At 39.5% G+C, this 16765-nt stretch overlaps 1 protein-coding gene across 1 annotated transcript; it reads left to right on the forward strand.

The window, feature by feature from the left end:
- The first annotated feature begins 627 nt into the window (after positions 1-627).
- PRAS40 (Proline-rich Akt substrate 40 kDa) lies at positions 628-16753 on the forward strand. The gene is made up of 4 exons (NM_001316420.1): positions 628-1231; positions 14593-15781; positions 15848-16020; positions 16088-16753. Exons 1-4 carry the CDS (start codon positions 1022-1024, stop codon positions 16202-16204), a joined length of 1689 nt encoding a protein of 562 aa, NP_001303349.1. The 5' UTR covers positions 628-1021; the 3' UTR covers positions 16205-16753.
- Positions 16754-16765: the final 12 nt, after the last annotated feature.

Here is a 16765-nt window from a genome sequence, read left to right on the forward strand (position 1 = left end):
TAAGCAGCTATTTGAATTCCTTTTGCTCCTTTTCATCAAAATTCTGGCAAACAAGAAAAATGTGTAGACTTTTCAATTTTGCAGCCATCTTTTTGTGCAAATTTTCAGCTTTGAATAAAGTTAAGGATTCCCTCTTGATATGAATAACATGTAGAAGCAATTAACAAAAATATTTTATGCATATACATATTACTTACGTATTTGACATTTGACAGATGCATAATATATTTGACATGGTTGAAGTCTAGACTTTTCAATATGACTTTTAACTATTGGATTCAAAAAATCAAGTTAACAAACCTGGATGGCAACTCCCCACATGTATAAATATGATTTTTTCACGGTTATCCCATGACGATACTGAAAGTTTGTTAATGAAACAGGATATGGAATTCTTGCGCAAGCTAAATAAACATTCTTATTTATAATAATCCCTGGAACATAACATTTAATGTCAGCAATTAAACACCTAGATATAATATTATTCACTGTTAGCCGCACGCTCTGTTAACATTGGTAACTTTCAGAGTTGCCAGATCACTTTCATCTGGTGTTACCAAGAACTGTTTCAGCGAAGATATTTTAGGGAATTCCCAAAATGACCGGCTATTTCCACCTCGGTCATACTGAATTGCGATAACCGATTGCTTCAGGCAAACAACCTCCTGATATCGGAGACAGTCGACAAAAAAATTGAACGGTTGTGGGTGTATGCTATGTTCGATTGTTTTCGGTCACCAGAAGAAAACTCGTAAAATCTCGGAATACCCGCAAATGCCCGTCGACTTCTGACTCGAGGGGTTCTTGAATTGCACTCGAAGTATCGAACAACATTGAGCGGGAAAGTGATTTAAAGGACTCGTTGTTAGTTATTATCAAGCGCTGCAAGATATAAATTAGGAAGAGGAAGAAGAACATCGAAGTGTTTTGCTAGTGAAGTGAGAAGAAATATAGAAAGAGAGAGAGAGAAAGAGAGCAACGCATCAATTACCGTTATCAGCTAACCGGCAATAACAAAATCATGTTGATCTCGTGCAAATGCTCGAATTTCGTTGCTTCGACTTCGAAATTGCAGCGCAGCAACAGCAGCAGCGGCGCAGGGGGCCGCGTGGGCGGTGCAGAGGTCGCCAGCGGCGAGGTACCCACCGCGATCCTCCTGTCGCAGGTGTTCCAGCAGAAGTATCCTCTGGACTTCGTCTTCTACAGCCATATCATGGAGTTCTTTAAGCACGTAAGTCTCTCTCGGTATTCAACTATAGCCGTTATATAGTTCGTCAACCGATTATCGCCCAGCGTGCCAGAGCAGGACGGAATATGTATTGATTGGGGAGTAGGCAAAGGCAACAACGGCGCAGCATAAAAGGCAACAACAATGGGCTAAAGGCCTATGCTGGGACACTAGTTCGCGCTCTTTCGCTCTCTTTGCGGGCACACAGTGAAGATACGATTAAAAGGACCACAGGGGAATAGAACACAATGTTCGCTCAAGCAATGCATTAATAATCCGCTAATACATTGTTATTAACAAAAAATGCAAACACAATGAAAAGCATATATTATAGCTTAAAAGTATTAAAAGTTTTTCGCTTAATATGCTATTCCCCTTAATTGAGCTGGTGTAACCTAACAGTACACTCTATTTAGTTGCATTAATCAAAGTAATTGTTAAGCGAAATTCACTGTATTTGCGTTGTTGCGCTGTCAGTGTGTGTTTATGTGTTTTTATTATCGTTCTTTATGTTTTGTGTGCCGGCTTTATTTTTTTTGCCGTTTCTGCCTGTGCCGCCTATTCTCACACACACAAAACAAACATAGGCCTATACATACATATGTGTGTGCATATGTAGGCCTGGAATCGTGAATTGGAAGGAGAAGGTCTACTGAGTGATGTAGGGAATATGGAAGGGCAAGAAGAAATAGGGTCATCCATTTGCTCATAGGAAACTCGTGAGGAATCCTCACATTTTCTGGTTTATTTTTGGTCTGCCCGCTCCTTCGCGTTCCCCTCCCCCCCTCTTCCACCATTATCACTCTCCTCCTGTTCCGCACCTGTTTATCATTCGCTCCTCCTTTTCAAGCAGGAGCACCCTGTTCTGGTTCGGTATTCTCTTTGCCAACCTGATCGCCGGTATTTTTAGTTTCCTGCGTCAGCTTCTGTTTCACTCGCCTTCTTTTTCCCGTTTTTATTCGCGTTTTTTTATGATTTATTCGCTCTTGCTTTTCATTTGTCACACCCTCAGTTGCAAGTAATTTGCATAATTTCGTTTAGTAAATTTTCAGTTCGGTTTCGCTTTCCCAAAAACGTCACAAAGTTGCAAAGGGGTTGGCATTCAGGGGTTAAGCGAAGTGGAATATTCCAGTTCTGGAATTCGGAAGTTGTGTGTTAATGGTTAATAAAGTCGCAAATTTATGTCCTTCTTGTAAAAGAATTTAAGGGTGTCCCTACCAAGAAAATAATTATACAAATGCACCTGGAAATATTTTGTTATACCAATTATTTAATTATTAAAAATAACAGGTAGTACTTACAAGCATTCATATTTATTTATATATATGCATATGTATGTATTTTTTAATTTTTATCTGATTATATATGTATGTATGTATCTGTATGTATACATATGTATGTATAATTTATAGATCACCGATGTCGTCATTAGTCATTACTTAAATACACAAATTAATATCTGGTCTTTTGTTGTAAAATGGGGATTTCTTGAAAAACTTTCCCATATTTTCTTGATTGTTATTGTAGTTGTTTTTCATTTTGTTTCTTCATAACTTAGTCGAAAGATATAAACAAGTGGTAAATTCCCAAACTTGAATTTATCAACTCAAGACCAGCAAAAAATAATTTTTTTTGCGAATAAATCAAATAATAATGTTTTTGGTAAAGCGATTGGAATGAAAAGTTAGCACGGCAATTATTTATTTTAAATACATTTTTTTGCCACTAACAAATAGCATATAAGGAAATAATCACGTTGTTTATTTGTAGTAGCTATCTTGGCATTTAAAATTTCGATTATGAATTATGAATTTATTAAAGTTCATAATCGAATGGTTAATATTTGCTTTTTATTATATTTATATTAAAATTATGTGCATAAATACGGATCATAAGTGTATTTATTAAGAAGGTAAACTGGTTCTTGAGTAGTTGACATTTGCAGGCAAATAATACTTTGGTGGACCGCGCTGTATACGAAGTTTTTTTTTTCGGGAACCTCTCCCCCTCACTTTTTATGTCTGTAATTGTTGTTATTATTAAGTTTTGCCGAATTTTTCCATCTTTCGTTCCTGGTGCTACCTTATCCATTTAACAAAATAAAAACAACTGAATATCTGCGTCATCGCCGCTTGTCTTGTCCACACTTTTCAAGGTTAAATCTCAGTATCCCCCCTTTCTTTCGCTCTGTCCCCGTTTTATCCCCACTTTCGACCACGCCACTCGTCAGATTTTGACAGCCACTGGAGTTGCTGGCCCGAGGTTTGACAGCCAGTGGGTGGACGTGGTCTCGGGAGGATCATTTTTATTTCTTAGATTTTACCAGTTGCATATGTATGTTCCGAACTTAAAGCAGTCCTGAGTGCTTAAATATATGTATATATGTAATGAAATCTTTTCATTTTGAATATACATACATATATTGAAGATTGACTCATTAATATTTTAGAAAATCGGTTATCGCGGTGCTTGCACAAAAGTACCTTCACCGCACGTTTGTAACTCGAGTGCTGTATTTATTGTAATGCAAAATTGAATTGTCCAATACGGCAACGACTTGTTAGTTTTTGTTTTTGCGGTTGGCAGATCGTCGGCTATAGCCGCTATTGTTGCTTTTGTTGCTTTGTGTGTTGTGTTGCACCCACTTCAAAAGCGCTGAGGCGTGCTACAACAACAGCAACGCGGACAAATAGACCAAAAGTGTTATTTTGAATAATTCAAAGCTCACAAAACAAAACAAAAAACCAAATGAAAACAAAGTAAACCAAATTTGCAACTACACCGAATTGCAGATACGCTATCTTCACCTTTCAAACACTTCTTATATATTTTTCGTATTATAAATGAGTGTCGACATTAAAAATTTAATAAAGCATATCTAATTAAGCATAATAGTAACATAAATCTTTTAGGATATTACAAATATTGAATCTTGTAAAATCTCTATAGGTTTTTGAGCAGCGGTATCTAAAATCAAAAGAAACTATCTTACACAACTGATAAATTAGTTTCGATATCATCGATCGAGGGTATAACTGTTATTAAAATACCCCTCACAGCATATGTATATGCCACAAGTATGAGTCTGTATGTATAAATCAGTATGCAGGCTCGTGTGTTTATATGTATACACTTCTATGTAGAGCCAAAACGGAACGCTTTTAGAATAAATTACGAAACCAGCGACAAAACACACAAGCAAGAAGTAAAAAGCACAAAGAGCGGTCGCGAGGGGTTGGCAAGCGGGGCGTGGCGAGGGGCAGAGGCGAAGGCACAGGCAGAGGAAGAACAACAACGGTCGAGCCGAAATACAAAACAAAAAACTTGTTTATAATTTTTTCCCCCATCTCTTGGCAGTATATTTTTTTTCGAGTGTGTGTGAGGGTGTGTGTGAGTGTGTGTGTTGGATAAACAAGTTTTCGAGATTTCCAAATGCGGCCGGCCGGGCACTGGACCGCCGTAAAGTCGACGGAGTTGGCCGGGCAGCGGAAGAAAGGGGGCTACAAAAGGCCCACTGGGCGCCCAAAAGAGAGGGAGTTGCTCCAAGAGGCGCTCACTCGAAGAAACTCCAAACGATATCAGTAGTGCCATACTGCTAGCTAGATAAATAAATTGTTAATCCTTTGGGATTGGTCAGCTGGGAGACCTTTGGATCAAAACAACTTCATATCAAGAAAGCAAAATCGGATTATTTCTATTCTCAACTTGAACTATCGCATACCCTGTAGAGTGTATTTCTGTCCGCTTTTGGAATGTTCAATAAGCAACACTTAACTTGTACTATCCTATACCCTGTAAATTCGCTCTTTTCTTGATTAAGTTATTCTAGTCAATTGATTTTCATTTTCTAGCCTTAGTAGTTTCTCTTCATGGTTAATAAACATTTCAATGTTACTTTGTTTTGCCATGTGTAGGCGTACAAAAGGCAGCCATAAAAACTATACATATATTATGTACATACATACATATGTATGTATGTATTGAAAGCCGGGTAGGGGGTCACTAAGGCATAAATGCCTGCTTGCGGACTGCTGGCGAATGGCTTTTTCGGGCCCACTTGATGGGCCAGTTGACAAGTCGGAGCACCACCATCTCCCCATCATCCCCACCACTGAAAATACCCCAACCCTGGCCATAAAAGCTCTCCACTGCGTAGGCTCCGAAATGTTTAAATTATGAATTTATGCATAAAATTTGTTGAAATGCCGGACGACATATGGGCAAGATGTGTGATGGGCCATTACAAGGCTATATGCTTGAATTTAGTCAACTCGAACTTCCTAATGACTTGTGCAACACTAATGAAATTGACTGACAATAGTGCTCGCTAACTCGAAACGCGCACTTAAAGTGACATCTGTTTGTAATTATGATTGTTTTTGAAAGCACTCAATTATGCTTTTATGATTTTGTGATGAATAATATATGGCTACAATTGTCTACAAAGCGAATTAAATATGTGTTTCATATTATTTATGGTAGCTATTAAATGAAGTTTAAACATTTTAGAACTTTTTGTATAAATCAGTAAACTAAAAGAATGTACAATTATTGCGCATTCTTTTGGATATTTCTGTGCGAATGGACTAGAATTAGGACTATGTATGTTGTTTACAAAATGAATTCATGTATCTTGCAGTTTGTTTGTCATCGCCTCTTAATCCAGCAGTAAAAGTAGCTGTGATTGTGATTGTGCGCACGCCCCTTATCAATTTTGATTGTCCAGCGCCCACACACACACATATATATATACACTCTTGCATACACTCACACCTACCTAGGCGTCTTTTCTAGGTTATCAAACGGTAAAAACGCGGCGACACAAATACTGATACTCCCTGCCACTTTTCTATATAGTAGTATAGAGTATATATATACGAGTACATATGTATAAAACGATTGCTGCCAGTCGCGCTGTCGTCAATCGATGTCTGCCTCCCAGTTTCGCCTTTCCAAGTGGTTTATTTATGATTAGAGCCTTTAATCTCCTCCGCCCTTCTTCAATTGTTGGGACTCTCACCTGTGAAAATTGGTTAATTGAAAATCAAAACAATACACGATCTTTGAATGGGTCGAGAAACGAGTTTGTTGAACAAAGCTAAAACAAGAGAAAACAAAACAACTGCATTCATATGCTAATGGCCATGTTTATTTTTATCCCAGTTAATCGCGTTATGAAACCGAAAACCCTTTTCCAATCCACCGATTACCCACAAGGCAAATATCAACAGAGCAAATCCCAAGCACGAGTTATCAATCAGTTTAAGTTATATTTTCCTCATATGGTTGAGAATATAAGGCGCGCCTGCAATGACAACGTTTGTGTACTCTAAAAATAGTCATTATCAAATGTAAAGTCTGTGAATCGAGGCGGTTTTGCTGCATGGGTTTGTGTAACAATACTAGTAAGTGGAATTGTGGAATGATAAGTGGGAAATCACAAATACTTTATCAAAAATCAGGCGAGTAGGGCCTAATTGCTGTCTGGGCCGAAAAAGAAAAAACTAAAAAAAAAAAACAATGATGATAAAATGTGTCTAGGAAATGAATAATAATGCAAACTGGAAGGTATTATATTTGCTTATAAAAGAAATTTCTTATCAAAACTGTGGGCTATATTATCACTCTCTAAGATGGCCCTTTATAAAAAGTCGGGCGGGCTCTTATCATCTAAAATAAAAAGTTAAAATTGGAAGCAAATTGTTGAGGTTGTATTCTATACTTTTCACCTGATATGCCAAGTTCAATTATCTCTTTTAGACTGATTGCTTATGCTTATATTCATTTACTGACCCTTTGGAAAGCAACACATCATCCCAAGCAGGAGATTGCCATTATGATATGGCAAGGTCAGAGCTTCAGAGTCCCAGAAGAGTACGCTGGTCAATCACAGTTAACCACCCCTTTGACCCCACATAAATACATATGGAAAAATAAATACATTTATGTACATACATATACATATGACCAGCTGCTTGCAGCGCGCGTGTCGGTTAATTGAAAACCAATGTTAATCTTTAACAAATATAACCTTGAAGTCAGCGGCAGTCGATTGCCGTACTGTTATAAAGCCCACACACTTCAGCGAACCAATCTTTGGGCCAATCTAATGAGCCTGGCCCTTGCTCGTAAACTCTTAACCTTTTTTCACTTGCCTTGTAAAATGTACATAATACATACATATGTACATGTATGTAGCTACTGAGTGCCATATACATACATGGTACAAAAATGCTCTCGTGTAAACAGAACTATAAATTCTTGAATTGAGAAATCGCAAGCCGGCTAAAAATAAAAATAAAAATAAAGCAAAGAAAACACCTCTTCTTTTCAAAATATCTAAACGCGAATAATTTATTTTGCGTGTGCAAGAGGGTTGAAGAATGCCAAAAGGGGTGGTGGCATTTTGGGTTCGGGGGGTTGATTCTCTGATTTTTTCATTCTTTCTTTCTTTCTATTTTGTTTTTTTCTTTTTGATCACGTCGATCACGTTTAGCATGCGTGATTTTATCGGGTGAGGGGTTAATTTTGATCGCTTCCCCCAAATTATGATGGTTTCGCATAAATATTTGCTCTGAGGCACAACAACACACACAATGCAGCCGAAAAAATAGAAATAATAGTAGTGGCCAGGCGAGAAATAAATAAATAATGAAAACTGTGTCAAATGTGCGGCGGCCACAAAGATTTGTTTACTTCGGATAAACACGAAACAAGGGGTCTAAATTTGATACGCAAATAGGAGTGGAAAATAAAAAAAAAAAATTCAAATAGTTTACGATATTAAGAGTAGAGCACGTAGAAGAATTCTTAGATCGAAATCAAAAATCTTGTTCTCAAAACGCTTATACAAATGAATTCTAGTACGTCCGTTTTTGATCATCAACATCTTGTGTTCTTCAGTATTCTTCAAACAGTTTAATTATTATTTTTTCTTAGTGTTGATAGTCTTATCAATATTTGGCTGTCTTGTAATTATTACGCCTGGAAAAAAGCTATAATTAGACCGTTTGCACAAATAAGCAGGTCTTATCACAACTCTATAATTCGGTAGCTCCGAAAATAGGCGCAGGTCGCGTTTTGGGATCGCTAGAGATGAGATGATCTCATTATTCTAGTACAAATGTACATATGTGGCCGTATATTCATATTATTATTTATACGAGCTGTGTGAGTGTGTATAAAACTAACAATTAACAACAGCAGACGTTGGGCAGGCCCGAGAATTCCGCCATCTTTGCTGTTTGCTTATTAAATTTGAGCTGTAGCCGGCTGTGCGGTGCGCGCTGGGCAAACAAAATCCACGCCAACGTAAATTTGTTTGTCAAAGTTTTTAGATAACACTGGCACACCTATGTACCTCGCAGTCCCCCCAGAACCCCCAACCCCTTTTTTACCCCTCGCACACTTCGTTGTTCGAAGTCTGTTTAGCAGTGCCGATGGGCAAACATTGTTGCGCTTAATTTACTGTTACACACTGAGCGAAATCGATGAGTTGATTTGACCGTGTAATATATATATAAAGAAGGGCCTTGAAAAGTCAAATACCTAAAATTAAATTCGTAATTATTGATAATTGATTTTAATAATATATTAATAACTGAGCATTTATGATTTCAATAAAATAAGCTTTTACCATTTAACTTTTTTTATATTTTCGTAAAGTAAGGTCACACCAAAAAGTTATCTGATTTGATAATCTAATCTGATGTTATTCATAAAAGCATACCTACTTACTGGCTAAGTAAACATAATGTTTTCTTGTCTAGTTGCTTAAACAAACTGTTATGGAGCATATATTATTTAATAATTATTTATTTAATAATTAATAATTTTATAGGTAAATTTATTTTCATGTGTAGACAATCGAGATTCGACTCATTTCAGCACATTTATTTACATACTTACAAAAAAAAAGTTTAATCCTTCTGCGGGGAGCACACGTGTGCACGTTTCCCTAGCTTTTTTCCAGTTCCTCATTCTAATCCCGATTGAAATATATATCTTTTGGGAGCAGGGCTCGGTGGAGAGGTAGGGGGAGGAGGGAGCGTGCGGTAGGCACTTTGGCTGGCGAGACTATATGCGATGTTTTGGGTCTGGGGCGTTATCAGATTTTGTTTTCAAACGACATTGAATGATACGCTTTTTTTTTTACTAGTTTTCCTTTTATTTTTTGTTTTTTTTCGTAGATAAGGCAACATTTTATTAGGGAAGTGCGAATGAGGTGGGTGCAGGGGACGGAGGGCTTGGAAAACAATAAGCTTAAATTGGTTTAGAAAGTTGAACATGACAGCAATTAATTTTGTAATACGTGTACGATCTAAATAAAAGCTGGGGTGATAATCAATTTTTACTAAGGCTTACAAAGCCACAACTTAAGTGGATTGAATACTAGTCGAAAGACTAACAGCATTTTAAATTCTTTAAAATACAATTTGTATAGCTAAGCTGCTCTTCATGAGAATCTGCTATAAATGCGTTGTTACGATTCAAAAACGAAGCCCTTTAAATTGGGTAAACAATTAATTCCAATAAAAAAAAAACAGAACCCAAAACCCTAAATATTAGGCCCATTAAATGGCTGGGAAAACAAGTTTCGACCAACAAGTGACCCAAAGGCACTTTGATGTAGGGGCTTAGGCCATCGAGTGACTCACATTGGCGGCCCAGAAAGAACCCAAGAAACGGACGGAGGAGCACAACAAAAGCCCTAGATGGACTGGACTGGCCAAATCGCAAGCCCGCCGATTGGTAGTGGAAATTTTTTTTTTTTTTTTACAAAAAAACCGAGCGCGGCAATACAAATTGGCATCGCAATCCGCAGAGCGAAAACGCCCAGCCAGCGCGTGTGTCCCCAGCTGTCTAAAGTTGTTTATGATAATGGCCAACGACGAACGGCGACGTATCTGAGCGAAATGTGTTTGCCTCTTTTTTTCGACACAAAAAAAAAAGAGGCAAAACTAACTAAAAATGAAGAAAAAAAAAAGAAAAAACGAAAAAGAAAAAATGAAAATGAAAAAAGAAAAAAATGCAAGAAGTGGAAGAGGGAGATGTAGAGGGTATTATATTATTGTATTATTCGCGAGCAGCGAGGCGAACCAAGTCGCACCCCAGAGCGAACCCCTCCTCCTTGCCATCCCCATTTCGAGGGGGATCCAAATCTATAAAAGATTATTTTCGTAGTTTCTTTTGCCAGTTGATTTGTTTACAACTTATTTTCTTTTTGGCTCAGTTTCGGTTTCTGCCGATGAAACGCAACACGGGCGAGTTATCTCAAAGCTATAAAAAAAAGTAAAATCCAATGAAAATAGAATTAGAAATGGAAAACAAAACAAAGGAAAATGCGTCAATCGGGCGGTTGATTGTTATTTTCTTTTCTCTCTTTCAATCTATCTTTTTTTCGGCGAAAGGTGTGCCAGCTACGGATGATTGACGATCTGATTTATTGGTAATTAACGAGGGTGCCAGCACTTGCAACAGGTTAATGCCCCCTCCCGGCATTTTCAGCCAATCCCCTCCCTTTTGTTATCTATTAGATTTTCAAGTGTGATATCAGACTAATACGAGATCAACTGATAAGCAAATTATTATCTCACAGGAGAATAACAAAAGCAGAATAATTTAAGAGGCTTAAAATACAATTTGTTGCTACTCTTCGTATCTTTTTTATGCATGTCATCTTTATTTGTGCCGTTGTGAAAGTGAAAATATTTTATAATATGTCTGACAAACTACTAATTTATCCCTTTGGACACAGCTTAATGTTTTTGTTTTTCGCCAAGTCAATAGCAAAGCGATTTGATATGCATCGAAATATAAGTAAGTGGTTAGTTAGTTAGGCGACCAGTATTTAGACACATCAAGTGTCACAGACTACAGGCTTAATTAATGCCGTTCAATCAATTAAACTGCACAGTCGCCTCGCACAACAACAACAAATTAATTATGCAGCAATGTGCAAAATGCGAGAAATTATTACACACATTTTGCTCTAAAGTTGTTTGTTTTATGGGAATCGTTCTGGTTGCATAAGCAGCGCCGAGGGAATATGCATTATTTCCAGACACCATTACCCACTGATATGAATTTCAATTGCCTCGCTCGTTTGTATAATACAGAAAAAATCCAAATAAAATAGATACAGGCAATTGAAAAGTACGCAAGGGTTTTTCAATGATAGCAAAACGTCATTATTTGCTTTGCAGCATAACTGAAAAGCAGAATCACTTGATAGCTCCATCTTAATGCACTCGTACTTCCCGTCCGAGATTGCTACATGATTTATACATAACTCTCAAGTTATAGTCGACTTTACGGCCATATTATGCAGTTTATTTAATTATATACAAACATATAATGATATAAACGAAGGTAAAATTCTGTTTCAGTTGCTTTCGTAGCATTAACACATTAAAGAGATCAATAAATCTAATCTAATGAATTGCCATAGTTTCTGAGCTTCGTTCTAGAATCCATTTATTATTACACCATGTCTTTGGTTGCAATAAAGTATTTTGATTTTCTATAGTTATCCACTATGCATATTAAGTGATCGACGGACTCAAGCTGACAGTTGGACAACGTTTTCGACAGTTGGCACCAATGCAATTGATTCCGTCTAGATTGCATACATTACTTAAATGTCGCGCGATTCAATTAAATCGCTTCATACTGATTTCCGATATGCGAAGAGCGTGCGACTTGAGTAGTTACGTGCTCCTCGGCGCGTTTCCTTTGGCGATTTTGCATCTCTTTCGGCCAACCACTACCAGTTAGAACACGCCATGTTTTATTTATTATTTCGGCCAGAAGACGCGATTACAATTAATCAAATGCCCGTCTTGGCTGGCCTGGGCCATAAAGCAAATGGTCATACGTCAAAGTCGAACGTAAACGGTTATTTAATTAGCTAACAGCCACTGGTTCCGGCCACTAGGTGGCGCCACAGTCACATAATTAGCAGGACAGCGCGCAGACATTTAATTTCAATTAAGCAAGAGTCGATCATTCGAACAGGCAGTTAGGTTAATTAAGCAATCCAATGAAGTGACGACGACGAGAACGACGACGACAACGACGAAGGCAACTATTGCCTTCAATTGTTGTCATTGCAGTCTGAAAGTCACTGAGAAGAGTCATTGACATTTGGCAGATCGCGATTCGCAGCAGGGGCGAAAAATGCATGCAAAATGTTTGGCAAGCAAAGGGTAAAACTGCATCTGCATAGGAGGTAATGCAGCTAATCAGTATGATGGCTCTGATGATGATTTGTCTTAAATCTTAACTGATAATGTCGGGCGTTTTGGGGCCCGTCCAACGAGTCAACAAAAACACCCACTTCAAGCTTAGCCAGCTTGTGCCATAAAACCATAAATAACGCTAAACAAAAAAATGCTGAATGAATGATGATGGATGGCAATCAGCAATGATCGATTTATCAGTTACCCTAGATGCGAAAACTTTCCGTTCTAAATACCCATATTTATTGCTGTATTTTTTGGGGAATGGTTATATGTGATCAAGATATTTTTGGGTTACTTATATGTTGGCATTTACTCGTAACTTCTCGATTTCTTAATTACGCCTTCGCAGCAGATATAATCATAAATCTAAAATCGTACCACTTATCTTATCTGCTCCTCAATCGAAGAAAGGCATAATTACTCATTGCGCCCAAATCCCCATCTTACAGGGTATCAGCACAGCAAATTAGCAGCAAGAACAACAAGTCAGTCGGTCAGCCAGTCAGTCGGGTCTTGCGGTTACGAAAACAGCCATAAAACTGCAATTTTAAACCGAGCAAATAGGCTTGAGCCCATAAATATGTTTATGCGTTTGCCGGCAATAATATCAGCCGAGTGCCAAAACACTTGACAACAATGCATTTGCTGTGTCACATTTTAGTGCCTGTTTTTCGGTTTCATTCATATGTATAATTATTGCCACCGACTGACTGGGCCTGATTAGATATTACCGCACTCGTTGTAAACAACAAGTTCGGAATTTGCATTGAAAACAATTTTTTTTTTTTGAGTGGGTGTGACCGCAACTTGTTATTGTCCAAAATGGATGCGAAAACAAATTTCTAAATAAAGACGAACGAATGCAGCTGCAGTTTTGAAATGCCGGAAATTGAGTTGACAGCCAAAATTATGACAATATCAGCCTTTTGAACGAATGATAAACATTTCGTTTTAGTTCAAGAATTTAATTGAATGTATATGAAGTATATATTAAAGTATATTATTCAATGATATGTGGATCAGAGATGAGAGAGATGATCTCTTGTCCACCTGGCAAAAAGTGATGAGGATGGTTATGTGGAAAACGAAAACGATGCTATGCGATTCAGAAGCGCTTAGCTGACGTCGGGCAACATTGTCATTTGATTTCTGTTGACGTTTGCAGTTCGTACGTTAATTCAATTTAATTCGGTGTATCTACGTGTGCGAATGGTTGTTTGTGCACTTGTGTGGACTTGTGTCCAGTGTCCCACCCGCTCCACATCTCGCCCTGCGCTCTCCATTGTCCAAGCTATATGAATATTACTTGATTGTGGTGGACGCGAGTGTCAAATTTAGCCAAGCACGTCTATAAAAAGTGTTTTTCTCTCCTGTGTCAGTCGGCAAACACGTGCTACGATTCCAAAAATGCCGGAATTATTTTGCATAACTATGTGTCTAAATTGGCGGGGCATTATGATGATAGATATATTTAGGTTTCATTGGCAGACTGCAAACTTGTTTGTTTCTATTTTGGCATTTGGAAACCAGACTATTTTAATCTATTCCGGCGATATCATGAACTTGTTGTTTACCCATCACATCTTCTGTTTGTCACCATGACAGCCAGAATAATTCAAGTTGTCTTCTGCTCTATATGATGGCACCCATCATCAACATCATTTTGCCATTGCACTAATTGTTTGTTGTTTTCGTGTTCATCAGCGGTTTCTTGTTTTCCGATAAAGTCTTCACACAATCGGGTGCCGCCACTCGAAATGAACATAATTGACAAATTTGCACTTGAACTACTGTGCGGCGGGGTTGTTGACTGGGTAAACATCGAAGAAAGGCTGGCTTTTCTGTTGTGATCAAAAGTGCAGATAATAATGGGGCGAATTGGTAATCCCTCTTTATCAGACATTGACCAGACTGACTGTGTGGAAAGTGTTATCAACTTGTTGACTAAAGGTAATCCAATTTAATATGAATGTGAGGATTGCACCCAGGGAAAGCCTGATACCCAAATCAATAACCATGTAGTATGGTTGATAAAAAATCTAACAAAAAGGAATAAAGGAATTAAATAATAGAATAGAATTAAACAAGCAATAATATTCAACTTTTTTCTTGCCGTTTCAGGCCTATGGTCCCATTCCAGACCTCACCGTGGCTGTGATTAATCAGCGGGAGCTGTTGTATGGTCTCACCCTGGAAGCCGCTGGCCAGAGTTGGCAGCTGAGCCTGTGCATCAACTGCAAGGAGGTGCTATGCGCCAAGCGATTGACGGCGGGCGCCGGGGCCACGCCCACTCTCTACCTCATCAACTGCACGCTGTTGACCAGCAGCGAGGAGCTGGCTCAACGGAAGTCCAACAAAGCCTTCTCGGAGACCTTCGAGCTGCTGATCATGGATCACACAGGCAGTGACTCTGGATCCACTCGACCCACCAGTGGACTATCCAACTCCGCATCGAGTCTAAGCATCGGATCCCTGTCTTCGAATCCCACTGATGCCAGGGTGCAGAGATTGAGAATGATACAAGCGCACCAGCAGGCGCGATTGCAGGAGGAGATTGTGGAGACAAATGAGAGAATCGAGCGGTATACGCGCACTCAGTTCCAGTTACTAAACAGTTTCCGGGAGAAATCGGATCAGGACTGCGCGTTGCTATTCAAAGTTATTCGTGCGTTGCCCGAGCAGGCCTCGGAGCTACTCGATCGTGCCATGCTCCCTGCCCTTGATGTGGCGGCCAATCAGCCGCAGAGTGCGACTGCCCGGCGCAGGAACACCATCAGCAGCCGGCGGGAGTTGAATGGTGGACCCACCACACCCACTACTACGTTGACACATCCGCCCAACTTCCTATCGCTGAACCAGCAGCCGCAGCAACAGTTGCTGGCGCAGCAACAGCAGCAACAGTTGCAGGCGCAACAGCAGCAGCAGCAGCAGGCCCCGCAGAGTGTCTCGATGGCCAGGAAGATGTCGCACTTTGACACACCGCCCGCCACCCCAGAAGCCACGCCCATGAGCGTGGGCAACAGCCCCACCTTCCGGCAGCAATCAGCAGCCGGCGGTGCTGGTGGTCCACCCACCCAGACGTTGACCCCAAATGGAGTGGGTCAGTCCAGTGTTAACGAAGATGCAGATGACTGCCTGTTCGATCTGGAGGATGTGGATGCTCCGGTTCCGGTTCAGTCCGTGCCTGTGCCTAGCTACACGCGTAGCCTGATCTACCAGCAGCAGCCTCAGCACAATCCCTTCCAGCAGCTGAGCCAACAAAATGGCCTACGAAGTGTCCTAGATGACGAAGCTGCGGATGAAGCTGAAGGTGAGTTCTAGAAAATTGTACGTCACTAGCATTTTTATTTACCCCCAATATGTTTCCAACTTACAGATGCTCTGGACCCGGATAGCTCCATTTCCATACCAGTGCGAGGCGGAGGGCGTCCTAGCCATGCGCAGTTGATGAACTTCGCCCGGAGTCTGCCCATCGAGATAGCAAACACCACGCTGGCCGAGAGAGCTGCTGTGGCCAACAACAATAACTTCGGGCAGGGCTGCGAGGAGGTGAGATCAGTATTTAACAGTAAAAAAAAAAACATACGAAACTAATGGCTGATTTCTTTTTTGTCAGGGAATGGACAACATCGACATAGCGGCAAGCATCCAAGCGCTGACCAGAAGTGTCCATGGCGAGGCTGTTTTTGGGGACTTGCCACGGCCCCGCCTGCGATCTCAGATCGAGGGCTAGCTAAGCTGGCAGGGATTTTGGAGTCACCACTACGTACACATAAATATATCAGCTCGCAATCTGCATAATTTGTTTGCCTGTCGCCTAGCCGCCGCCTTCAAAATTGTTTTCGCTATTTGAACTAAATTAGTTGCTCAACGAAACAAGGATACACGAAGCGCCTTCCACAGACACCCACAAATACCCACATGTCCTTCATATAACACATGAAACACATGAACACCACATACGCACCACCTACAAACTACCAAGTACCAATTAAGCAGACAGTTTGCAATTTCTTTAATTATACATCGCCTATAAGTTTTCTTTCATTTTTTCGGATGATCTTCGATTGGAAATGTGTATTTTCTTCGTTCGACGAGTGTACGCCTATCATCGGCTGTTGCACATTGAGTTAACTAACTGATACTGATACTGATGATGTTGTTAGTTTATACAATGAATAATCTAGTATACATATACATTATATATATTATAAAATACATAAAGAATGCCATCAGCTTCAGCTGTGACACAGGCAAGACGCATCACAAAAGCGTCCAATTTATGTCTTCAATT

The sequence above is a fragment of the Drosophila melanogaster genome, chromosome 2R (assembly GCF_000001215.4).
Source record: "Drosophila melanogaster chromosome 2R".
Lineage (NCBI taxonomy): Eukaryota > Metazoa > Arthropoda > Insecta > Diptera > Drosophilidae > Drosophila > Drosophila melanogaster.